Source organism: Onychostruthus taczanowskii, unplaced genomic scaffold, assembly GCF_017590055.1.
Source record: "Onychostruthus taczanowskii isolate IOZ18803 unplaced genomic scaffold, ASM1759005v1 scaffold30, whole genome shotgun sequence".
NCBI lineage: Eukaryota > Metazoa > Chordata > Aves > Passeriformes > Passeridae > Onychostruthus > Onychostruthus taczanowskii.
The window spans coordinates 2,970,880-2,983,178 of record NW_024500350.1 but is presented as its reverse complement, the minus strand read 5'-3'; the positions used below and the strand labels follow the sequence as shown (position 1 = coordinate 2,983,178).

The following is a 12,299-nucleotide window of genomic DNA, read 5'->3' as shown; positions in this document are numbered from 1 at the left end:
AACCTAACTCCCAAAACCCCCAACAACAGCAGACTGCTATGAAGACATAGATTCACATTAATGCTACAAATGAGATAATTACCTTTGCATTAAAGTTAATACAGTTACTGGGACAAGAAATATACAGATTATCAAGTGTTTACATGAAGAAGATTATGATGATGCTTCTGCTGATTTAACACTTGTCCCTCTCAAAAAAATTGGAAGGAAGTCATTCCCCAAAGCATGTGTTTCACTGGAAAACTGCTAACAGCAACTTTGCACACTCAGGGTATCTAAAATGCTTCTGGCAAGAGTGAGGCCATTAAATCTGCTACATTCTCCACAGCCTGAGTCACTACAGTTTGCCTTGTCTAATTATAAATCCTACTGATCTGCCTGTAATTACCTGGACACACCAATGTGCTGCACAGCAAGACTGATGCACAACACATCAAGCCACGCTGCTCAAAAGGTCTGTTCTTGATGTTCTGGCACTTCCTGGGTCTCTCATGCACCACCCCTGAGGGTACTGGGGTGCAGCACAGCCCTGATGCTCCCAAAGGGCCCTGAGATCCTCCTTCATGTGAGCTTGCTGATGATTTCAGCACCCAGTGTGAATCTCTGTTTTCCAAACATCCCACTACTCATTTTAATTATTTCCTTATTAACTCCAGCTTTAGCAAGCACTTAGATTATTGCTAACACATCCACATCATCTACAGAAATGTACTCCCCCCCAATAAAGCTGCAACATGTACCTGTAATGCATAGGACACTGACAGTCCCACCAAGCCAGCGTTCAGGCTGTTCCTACCAATCACAGCAAAAAGGGCAGCAAAAAGGACAATGCAGTTCCCCACAAACTCAACTCGGATGCCCAGCCACCTGGAAAGAATGCAGGGGTAAGCAGTATGGGGAAAGGTTGCTTGGGACCAATTCTGCAATCTAAGTGGAAACAAGAAATTATGTTTTACCTGTTTGACACGATGCCAGGATAATAACTCTTCTGATTTTCATCTACCTTCAAATCACTGATGTCCACGAAGGCCTTCACTCTCCTGTAGGCTCTGATGACACTGGCCCCTGACACAGTCTCTGAGAAGTGGGAGTAGATAGGGGATCTGCTCACAGACTCCAGGCGCTTCAGCTGGCGGGAGGTTGCCACATAGAACCGCTGCCATTTTTCACAGGAAATTGAAAGGTTCATTAAATACTTTAACTTTTTTAATTAACAGTGAAGAATTTCTTAGGTTAAGGATGCAAAGGAGATTGCTACTAATGCACTTCAACCTTCTAAAAGACTGTCTAAAATTAAGAAGAATATCAAGAAAGTTACCTTTACATCATTCCACGAAAGAGTATTGGGTAACTGTAATTTCTATAGACTGAAAGTTGAATTTATCTATGTTCCTTTACATTTAGTTAATATAATCTAGCAGAATGAATCCATTTGTAGGAGCCTCATTTTCCAAGAAAACAAATTGAGCATTTGCACCTCCATTATGAGGTCTCTATTTATAGTCTGTAAGATAAGCTTGATTATGGCTCAAAAATCAATAAAATTGATGCTTTCTATTTTCAACACTTTAATTCCTCACTACCTTGAAAACTTAGCAGCATGTCAAATATATCCACACTTTAATATATTGACATGCACTGCAGTGCTGGCTCTAGCAGTAAGCTTACTTTTTATTACTTAAAAGCTAAAAAAGTTTATGTCTATCTATTTTATGGCCACATCTTGCAGGACATTTCTTTTTTCTGAAAAATCTAAATAATGTTTCATTTATATAAACACATAGCTACTTCAGGTATTTCCATTTTACCCCCAAATCAATGTTGGTCTATTTTATAGATATCTTATATCCACATCTTGCAGGACATTTTTCTGAAAAATGTAAATAATGTTTCATTTACATAAACACATAGCTACTTCAGGTATTTCCATTTTACCCCCAAATCAATGTTGTTTTCCCTAAAAAGAAAAGGAATGGAATAATTGCAATAGCTGTCACACATTTTTCCAGTTACCTGAACAAAGAAGTAGAGAATTGCCAGTGGGACTATAACCACGGCGAAGAGCGGAGTGCTCGCTATGATAACGATCATGGTGGACAAGGAGGTGAAGAATGTCCCCAGGAACATGATGATGGTGGGTGGGATGACCTCATCGATGATGTAGATGTCCTTGGAAAAACGGTTGATGATGCGGCCAGTGGGGGTGGTGTCATAGAAGGACTGTGGGGTGTGGAATTTGTTCTCCAGCAGTGCAGCATGGAGGGTCCGGGCAGCATTGATGCCCCCCATGGCCAGGGTGAAGGAGCAGATCAGCACTAGGAGCCCTGGCAGGTGAGGAGCAGATGTGTTATCCCATGATGTCCATGATTCTCAACTCCCTGACCCTCGGCAGCTCCTATTGTGTTCCAAGCTTGTTTTACCTTCCCGTTATTCCCTGCCCACCCTCCCTTCCTGTGCACATCATCATTGCATCCACTGCTGCCTAAGGTACAGGAACATCCACAGGATTCACCATCTTCTCTATGGAAAACAGACACACAACCATCTTCCTGCTGTTTTCCACAATCCTCCATGATGTCCTAATGCTACAACTTCATCCCAACCCTTCATCCCCTTCTGCACTGAAGTTTTCATGTTTTCTTTCCAACTTGCCTCTCTCAAGCTTCCATGTCACCTGTTCAACCCCCTCAAGGGCTTCACAACAAAATTAGAAGTGTTGGGCTGAGCTCAGACTGTGTAGCTCCAAGTTACATGAGCTCCCTTGCTTAGGATAGGAGCTGGGGGCAATTTTCATAGAATCACAGAATGATTTTGGTCGGAAGAGGCCTTTAAGATCACCCAGTTCCAACCCCACCACCACTATCCCAGGCTGCACAGAGCTCCATCCAACCTGGCCTTGGATTCTTTCAGGGATGAGGAGGCCACAGCTTCTCTGGGCACCCTGTGCCAGGGCCTCACCTCCAGCACAGTAAATAATTTCTTCCTACTATGTAATCTAAACCTACCATCCTTTTGGACCACTAGCAACTACTGCCACGGCTTTCTGACCTAATACCTCATCCCAAAACATTGGGGCACGTGATTTTACCTGCCCTCACCTTGCAAGAAGCCCAGGGCAGCGTAGACCCCAATCCTCATGGCTGTGTTGTGCTGAGTCCCATTTACTACCGGCTCGTTGGTCCAGTCACTGAGCCACACGTTGGCCCCGATGGCAGCAGCATTTTGACAGCAATATAGGAAACAGATCACCAAAGAAATGACAGGGCTGACAGCCTTCATGTACTGCCAGAACACTGTTAGCTTTACCTGCAAAATCACACACCAAAGCTGGTTTGTACAACCCACACAAGGAGGAGTTTAGAGAGAATTATGAGATAGAAAAATTCTTTGTGAGAGGAACTGCTGACAAAACTTTAACACATTCTGACACCAGCCTAACTCAAAACTGCCTGAACTCCTAAACACCACAGAGAAAGGTGCATCTGCCTGAGATCCCTGTCAGGATGATGGCTTTCAAAACAAGTCAGAAACCTCTCTGAAATACTCTTCTCCTCCATGTTGAGGATCAGTATTTCATTACTTTTTTGGGGTTTTAGTTTTTGAGACTATGCCGGGGTGGGGGGGGGGGGGAGAAAGGAAAGAAAGAAGCCAGATCAAATAGCAGCAAAAGATGGGTAATAAGAATAGGAGCCAAGATTTTCAGGAAGTAGAAGCAACTTGGCAGCAGTATTGTACTCAAGACAACTTTAAATGGCCTATTTAAGGAAAAGTGTTGAACATTCCTCCACTCTGTGTCTTCAGAGTAATTTAAATGAGGTACCAAGTGCTAATGCAATCCACCAAGAACACAAAGAGATGATGTTTATGGCAAGAAGTAAAGGTGATGTCTCTAAGGTAGTGCAAAAAGGCAGAGAAGCAAAAAGAGACAGAGACTCAGGACAAAACTCAGTCCTTAGAAAAAAGTGTAAGGAGGAATAATTAAAAGAACAAGTGTTGTTGATTAGTGACTTTGAAGGCTAAAATAAACCACAGAAAAAGCAGGTCTGTGCCATGGACCATGTACATCAGACTAAACAGGACACAGTGAGCCTTCTGAAGTGGAGGGAAGGGGCCTTTTTTTAATCAAACCTCCCTGCTCCTCTTCCATCTGCTGCTCCTTTCTGTTCCAATCTTCTCTTTCTTCTTGTTCCCATTCCTCTCCCTGGCCCTACTCAGGAGGAATACAGCCCCTTTGTGTACCTACAAGCACAAAGTGCTCTGTACTTGGTTTGGCAGGTATTCAGGCAGAACAGCCTCACTGGCACCCAGAGGCAGCTGGTTCGTGTAACCCAGTGCTGCAGCTGGACTCAGCAGCAGCCAAACAGTTCAAAAACCAACAGTCCTGAAAGCTCTGTGAGACAAAGGCAGGGCTGATGGAATGCAGAGCTCTGCAGTACTGGGTGACTGTGGAGGGAACTGGAAGAGATTATTTTTCCTTTTTTTTTGTTCTCCTAAGTATATAGGGCTAGCTAGGTGCCAAAATCGCTGCCAAAATCCCTAATCTGAATGACCAGTGGCCACCAGATTAACGCCTAAAGCTTGCAGTTTTGATTTATACACATATTTAACAGAACTGGATCTAATGTCAAAATAAAGGTGGTTTATTTATTTTTTTTAAACATAAAAAAAAGGTAGAAAAGGGGGGGGGAATCAAACCATACCGTGCCTGTTTCAGTGGTTTCGGCCTGAATAAGTTTCTCATTAGCACTTTTTCTTGGAAGAGGAGGCTCTGCTGGCTTCTTCTCACAGACTCTTCGTTTCGTTGACATTTTGTTGGGACATTCTCCTCCCTCAGAAGACACTACACTAAGTTGCCTAGTTAAAACAAAAGAGTCATTAGGAGAAAAGGGCATATTGTGGCAGTGCTAAGGCAAGGCTGGGGTGTAGTGAATTGGATTTATTCCCAGCTCTTCCACTAAGTTCCCATGCCAGCCTCACTCACAGCTGTGGATGCTTCTTCTACCTCTCTGCATGTTCAGGGATGCCAGAAATACAGGACCTAAGAAAGGCTGTGGCAGAGCCTGAGCTCTTTAGGAAAGGCCTTTAGAGGCTTCATGGCAAGGCAGACATTTCAAACTGACCTCTGAGCTTCTCTGTTTTCGTATCAGCAGTAGCTGGACATCACCTATGGGTATGATTATAAAGACCCTCAAAGATTTTCAAGGCTCCCAATGGAAAAGTGCAATGCAAGGAGTTTATTTTTCACACATCTGGCAGCAGTTCACCATTGTGTGGGTAAATACACACAGTGGTGTTACCTCAGAACTAGAGAGATGCTTTTAGAAATTAGTTCAGTCCAGACTGAAAAGAAGACTGAAGGAAAAGGTGTTAGATCTTGTGTGTTCACATTTATTTTTAAAAGGATACTAAACCAATTTGAGAGGAAATTGAGGAAACTGAAGCCCAGATGGAGAAGCAGAATGTGACTGACATCTGAAAGATGTTTTTTACCCCAGACACAGACTAGAAAAACAAGGACCTCCTGTTTACCTAAGAAACTGTTTGCGGACCTCGTTTGTCACGGGCTCGTTATCGGCCAGGTCTGTGTGAATGCTCAGGGTGTCTTCAGCCAGCAGCACTTCTTCCTCCTCCAGCACTGCAAGACAAGATCACACCTCAATTTTCTGCCACAGGAGAGCAGAGAGAAAGGTGGCTATACAAAGGAAGAGTCAGGAAAACAAAACCCTGCCAGGAAAATGATAGTGCATAAGCTCCCCCCTAGCTTTGTGTCTATCCCTTCTGCGCATCACTTCTAACAAAACTGCAAAGATCTTGTGAGGCAGGTTGGCTGCCAAATGCATTTATATCACACCCCTTTAACCCATCAGAATGCCAGGCTATTGCCTGTGTTAAGAGTTGGCTCTAGCTAAATTAGCTTATTGGGCACATTCTAGGCATGAGCCTGGGCTGGGGGCGTCACATCAGGAGTCCTGCAAGCCTCTGCCCTGGCTGGGAGGTGACCTGCATGCTGCTCTGCCAGGCTGGAGAGCAGAGGTGCTGTATTAACAGAGCGTGGGAACACTATCACACAGGGGAAACATCTACCAGAATGCTTTTATCCTGCATCATTTTGTCAGAATCAAACCAAGCTGAAAAGCAACCCAAGATTAAAATGTCATTTGGACTTTGCTACATGAAAAATACATACAAAGAGCAAACACATCAGACTCTGGGTAGCCCCTTTGATAGCAAGCCCAGTTTATTCTTGGCTATTCTTGTGTCTTCTTGCTGAGCTTGACCTTTCTAATTGTAAAATTAATTTCCAAGTTTAAAATAATTTCTGAGACAAGAATTGTTTTCTTCTAGGACAAACCACAGAAAATTTTGAAAGAAAATCATGAAAAGATTTCTCAGTAATACAGACCTGGCCACAGACAATAATTGTCATGGTAGTACAGAAAGGCAAATGCCATGAAGAACCAGAAGAGACTTTACAGAGAAAATATCTGTAATCTTGTTGACAGAAGAAGATATGTTTTAAGAAAAAAAATAATACTGTACATGTTGGTTCATCCTCTTCAATGTCTTCATCCAGTGCATAATTCCGGAGGAATTCTGCAAAGGCCTTGTTTTGGTTCAGAAGCTCTTGGTAGGATCCCATTTCAGAGATTTTGCCATCTACCAGGACAATTATATGGTCTACCTGAGGTAGGAAGCTAATGCCGTGGGTAACCAGGATTCGGGTCTGGATAGTGAAAAGGAAAAAAACCACATATCCTTCATTTGCACTGTGGGGACTGACAGTACTCAGCAAGCCAAATACATTTTTGGGACAGGGAATGAATTATTGTGTCAAGATGAAATTCCCAGTGAAATAACACTGTCCACATTAGGCAAATCAGCTTGGCATGATGTACATGAACTCGCTTTGCTCCTACTGCTGACAAAAACAAAGAGGAAAGTAAACACACTGAACTATCATTCCCTCCTTCCCTTATGATGATTTTCTTTGCGGCCCTTCCCTTTTGAGCTTCAAGATGGTGTGAGAGGATGGCAGCAGGAGTGGAAGGTGCAGCAAAGCCACTGCAGTTTGGGTTGTTGTTGCCAACGTCCTGTGTAACATCCATATTTGGTGCAGCTTCCTGGCTGCGCTGTCGCCAAGAAACAACAATTACCATCACCGGCCTGTGCATGTTCCAGCACACGCCTTGTTTTTTGGAGATCTCATATTACCACCACCGGCCTGTGCATGTTCCAGCACACGCCTTGTTTGGAGATCTCATAGAGGAGGGATTTTAAAAGACAGGGTGGGTTTCTGCCTCTACACGTTCTGACCAGACCACAGTGTTCCTGGACACGTGTGAGCAGCGTTTTGCCACAGCCTGGGCTGTGAGGAAAGGTACCCATGTTTCCAGCTACACACAGAATTTCAGGAACGAGCTGTCACGCAGGCCTGGGTGGTGAAACAGCTTCCATGTTCCCGAGTTTGTGTGTGCTTTTAAGAGCATCTAAACCCCAGCTTACTTTTCCCTTCAGGACCCCATCCGGGCCAATGACTTTGTCGAAGATGTGCTTGGCCACGTGCGAGTCCACGGCAGACAGGGGATCATCCAGCAGGAAAATATCGGAGCTGCTGTACACGGCACGGGCCAGGCTCACACGCTGCCGCTGCCCCCCTGACAGGTTGATGCCCTGGATGGAGACAGGAGAGAACAAAATATGTCACACAAAAGCTCTGACTTCTCATGGTTCCCACCCAGCCCAGCACTCGGGTGCTAAACTGAAACATGAGATGCTGAAGAGAATAACCCACCCAGAGACAGGCACAGAATGCCTCTAGATTTGCCTGTTCACTGCCAAACTTTCCACTCACCCAGCAAACTGGAGATGCAGTAAGTCTCTTTTTAATAAGCTCCTAAAGGGAGCTGTTAAAACACAAAACTATAAAAAGCAAAACTGTCAACCAGGATGTAAAATGCAAATTTCAAAGCAGGGCTGTGGCACCTGGAACATCTTCCACATATTTCCTTTTACACACAAATCCTCATCTCCACACCATTTCATGAAATCTAGCTCAAACTCAGTGGCCTATGAAAAAATATCTTTGTTGGTAAACACAGATGTATATGTTTCTCATTAAAATGTGTTAAGGGATGATCATATTTTTTTTTCACTTGAAGCACAACCATCTGTTCTCTCCCTTTTTATCCCTACAGGAAAAGGAAGGCCTTCAGTGATTCTAGACAGATGCACCTTTGCAATTAATGACAAATAGAGGGTACTCTGAGTTTCCAGGGCTGGATTTGTAATTCTGCACCACAATACACACACAAACCTTAAGTTAAGAAAACGTTCAGGTCAAGTGCTTTCCAGACAACTGCCCTGCATGTTTTGTATGATTGTAGCAGGGATGCCATTGTGAAGATCAAGTCAAATGAAGTGCTGATTTTACAGTATTCTCTCCTTAGCTAGAGCAGAAATCACCAGGCAGGTCCGACTTGGAAAAAAAAAATCTACCTAAAAATATTACCTTCTCTCCTATCTCAGTTTGATCTCCTCCTGGCAGCACTTCTAGATCAGTTTTTAAAGCACAGGCCTCCAGGGCATCTTGGTATTTTTCCTCATTAGGAGCTTGGCCAAACAAAATGTTATCTTTCAGCGTGGCATTCTGGATCCAGGCTTGTTGAGGCACATAAGCAACAGAACCCTAAAAAAAGGAGAGAGAGAGAAAATCTCTGACTCATAACAAGCAGGAATTCATGATCTGAGTAAGATCTTCAACATGTATATGGTTCCTATTCTTTCACATTACATGTATATGTGTGCTAACTGCTCGTGTATCATTGATCAAATCAGGAAAGTAACTCCAGATAAAAACTCAAACATGCAGACAAGCTGCCAGAGGAGCAACCAGAATTCCCTCTGGAGCCTGAGGTGCATTCTAAGCAAGGGCAGGCATAAGCAGCACATTTCCCTACCATCATTAAATGGTTTCATAAAAAAACACCAACCTTCACAGCCACTTCTCCTTCCAGCTTTTCCATCTCACCCAGGAGAGCAGACACCAGAGAAGATTTCCCACAGCCAACATGGCCAACAATGGCAACCAAAGAACCACTCGGGATCAACATATTTATACTGTGGAGGAAATAGACTGGAAATTAATTGAACATTAGTTTACTAAAGACATCAGGTTTCTTTAATCCAGGGCTGCAATACACAGTCACAGCCTGACTGGATATAATAAGCAAAGCTTGGTCACTGGTTTTCTCCTCCCTTTCTTGCACACAATCAACTGTAACCAGAATTTGAGAAGCAAATGAAAACCCAGCATATTTATCTTGCTGGTTGCTAAAGTAGCAGGATTGTTAACAAGCCTTCTAAGACTCTTTGCTGTATCACTCCATCAGCAAGTCAAATTGAATTAATAAGCATATTGAAAACAGCCAATCTTCCAGAAGTATTTTGGGGTTTGCTTTTAAAACCAAAAGCAAATGTACAAAAGTAGTGAGTGAATACATCCCATCTAAAAATGTTCAAACCACTTTACAACTGTATTTCCTGTGCTGGTAAATAGGATTCACAATGATACAAGAAAACCAGGACTTCCCCAATTAAAGTCCTTTACTGTTTTCCCCACTGTGTTCTTAAAGGTACTACTTTAGGCCCTGAGGGTGAACTGATACAAAAATGACTGACAAAGAGACACAGTCTCTTTGCTGCCAAAGTGCTTTTCACTAGTGAAATCAAGCCAAACTTCTATTTACATATATATGTGGTATTCACATGCCCTCTGAACAGAGAGAGATTTAGCTTTCACAGGCTCTCCTGAGAGAAGCTGTGAGAGAAGCAGAGAAAAATATGATCAAAACAATTCTTATCTCTGCTTGCTGCTCCTGTTGTTTTGCACATGTGGAATGCGTTGGAAGATTATTTACCTTGAAAGAATTTGATAATTGGATTCTGCTGAGGACTGTTTTGTTTCCTTGGCCAATCACTCAAAGCTGTGTCCTGACTGTCAGGAGACAGTCACAAGTTTTCTTTAGTATTCTTTGTAGAATGTAATTTAGTATAGTATAGTAGCTCTCTAATATAGTTGTAATATAGTATAGTTTTAATAAAGCGAGTATTCAGCATTCCGAAGCCTTGGGGTTAGATGCCAATCATTTCCCTGGCCAGGGGTAACCCTGATATTACTATATATATATATATCCTGCTGCATAACAGAAGGTATGTATGCTTCCAGGCAAATTTTGTTTCTGTTCATTCAAATAGGCAAATGCACAAAACATTCGCCCCCACAGTCTGAAGATGGCCTTTCCACTGCCACAGAGATGAATCTGCCACGAGCCTTGTCAAGGAACAGACCACTACTGCTGGCACACCTAGGTCCAAACACAGACATCTCAACTGTCCCAAAATCCATCAGATCAATTTGATCTATATAATGGTTCAGTTAAAAAATGCCTATTTAAGGAATTTGTGGAGCCTGTCTTTCAATAGGTAACTATTTTATGCTGGTTGCTGTGGAGCTAAAGCCTTACAGCCCTGTTCTATAAAGATTAAGGACCATGAGGCATGAGTTCCACGTTTTAAAGGCGAAGAGATGCTGACATGTGATGCATAGTTTTTACCAGACACCTTTCAAACAGGCCTCCCAAGAGCCAGAGACCAGGTAGATATTGCAATGCAACTGCACAAAGAAATCTTACTCTTTCAGCGCTGGCTTAAGCTCCTTTCCCCAGCTGAACGTCGCATTCCTTACACTGATGGCAATGCCTGTGTGGCAAAAACACAACAACAGAGGGGCACAAAATGTGTTAGTCACAACAGCACAACTGAGAACAGGCTGACAGAGGGATCTTTATTTACACGCACTGCACTTCCTTTTTCTGTTGGCATGGGAAGTACAGGCTCATGCCTGTGGGTCGCATGACAGGCTTCTTCAGAGTGAAAATAACTGACTGTCGCTTCAGCTATAGACTGTGACCTGACAGATCAGGGAGCTGAAAGGATGCCCTGCTTCACCCTGCCCGGGTGGGGCTGCTCCCAACATGTGCTGTTCAGCATCACCACAACTTTACTTCAGAAACTCTTTTCAAATCAGTAGGAGATCACTGCATGCTGTTTACATTATCAGATTAACTTTGACACTCTGCAGCTTTTTGCTTGCCACACCTGGCTTGCTCAACTGTTTGGGGCTTCTTCTGTTTTGAACAGAATCAAAACTGTTCACAAAGTTCTTGAGCATTTGTGCAGTGTGAAAGGTTGCAAAAAAGTCCTGCTGTCTGTAGTCAGCAGATGTACTCCATGGTCAGTGCTGTTAGCATCCAGTATATTGCAGATGCAAACTCAGGCCCAACCAGCTCAGAAATATGGCCAGAAACTTTTCTAATTTCCACACAGCCTAAACACCAAACACTTTTCAGAGCAGCAGCTTCTTCCTTTTTTTTTTTAACCCAAGATTACCATTATTATTTTCTTTTTGGCTTTTTTTAATACTCAACCGGTCCAACAGAGATAAGTCTGCTGCATTCGCATAGTTAGAAAAATATCAACATCTTTACCTGGTGCAATCACTTTTGTTTCCACACAATCTGGGTTAAGTTCATCATGACTCAGGAACTGCTGAATTCTCTTTAGGGAAACGCTTGTCTAGGAAAATAATGTGGCATTATTTCATCATTCTTTTAATGAGGACTTAATGCTCTTACTACTGAAAAAGAAAGCATGGACAATGCCTTGAGCTTCCTCCCATGGGCTTCCCGAACAGTGAGTCATTCTTCCCCTGCAATGAGTCTTATGCTGAGATTCAAGCTTTTAACTGTGAAATTTTTCACGCCAAGCTGAGTTTATCTGAGCAAAGCAAAATTCACACAAGCTCACTCAGAAGACGTCAGGCTTTCCAACGCAGGACAGCAGGAAAGAAAGGATATTAAAAGGAAAAGCAGCTAACAGGCAGATGCAAAGGATCTCTGCATTACAGAAATCAAGGACATGTTCTTTCAGTTCAAGTTTTTCAGAACAACCCATGCTTCAGGCCCTCCTTACCTGTGCAATGTTGCTAATGACTTGTGGAAGCATATTGAGGGGAAACTTCAAGATATTAAACAAGGACAGGGAGACAAAAGCCTTTTCTGCATCCAGGATATTCTTCTCATCCACAGAGACATACACAGCAAATGTTGTCAGTGCTACCTGAAAGCCAGAAAGGGAGTTTACTGCGAGATGTCTGGTATATTCTGACATTTTAAAAGCACTCAATCCTGACAGGCGTCTTGGAAATAAAAGTACCAGCCACAGAACTGGGAAAATTCCTT

At 43.0% G+C, this 12,299-nt stretch overlaps 1 protein-coding gene across 1 annotated transcript in view; it reads right to left on the bottom strand.

The window, feature by feature from the left end:
* Positions 1 to 12,299, bottom strand: part of ABCC3 (ATP binding cassette subfamily C member 3) — a 47,916-nt gene that overhangs the window by 5,336 nt on the left and 30,281 nt on the right. Inside the window, exons 13-25 of the mRNA XM_041409182.1 lie at positions 12,031 to 12,177; positions 11,547 to 11,634; positions 10,692 to 10,758; positions 8,991 to 9,117; positions 8,510 to 8,686; positions 7,504 to 7,671; positions 6,541 to 6,724; positions 5,530 to 5,635; positions 4,701 to 4,854; positions 3,099 to 3,306; positions 2,014 to 2,324; positions 957 to 1,156; positions 741 to 867 (exon numbers count right to left, since the gene is read on the bottom strand). Of these exons, the coding sequence (XP_041265116.1) occupies positions 741 to 867; positions 957 to 1,156; positions 2,014 to 2,324; positions 3,099 to 3,306; positions 4,701 to 4,854; positions 5,530 to 5,635; positions 6,541 to 6,724; positions 7,504 to 7,671; positions 8,510 to 8,686; positions 8,991 to 9,117; positions 10,692 to 10,758; positions 11,547 to 11,634; positions 12,031 to 12,177 (2,064 nt within the window). The remainder of the gene's footprint in view (positions 1 to 740; positions 868 to 956; positions 1,157 to 2,013; positions 2,325 to 3,098; positions 3,307 to 4,700; positions 4,855 to 5,529; positions 5,636 to 6,540; positions 6,725 to 7,503; positions 7,672 to 8,509; positions 8,687 to 8,990; positions 9,118 to 10,691; positions 10,759 to 11,546; positions 11,635 to 12,030; positions 12,178 to 12,299) is intronic.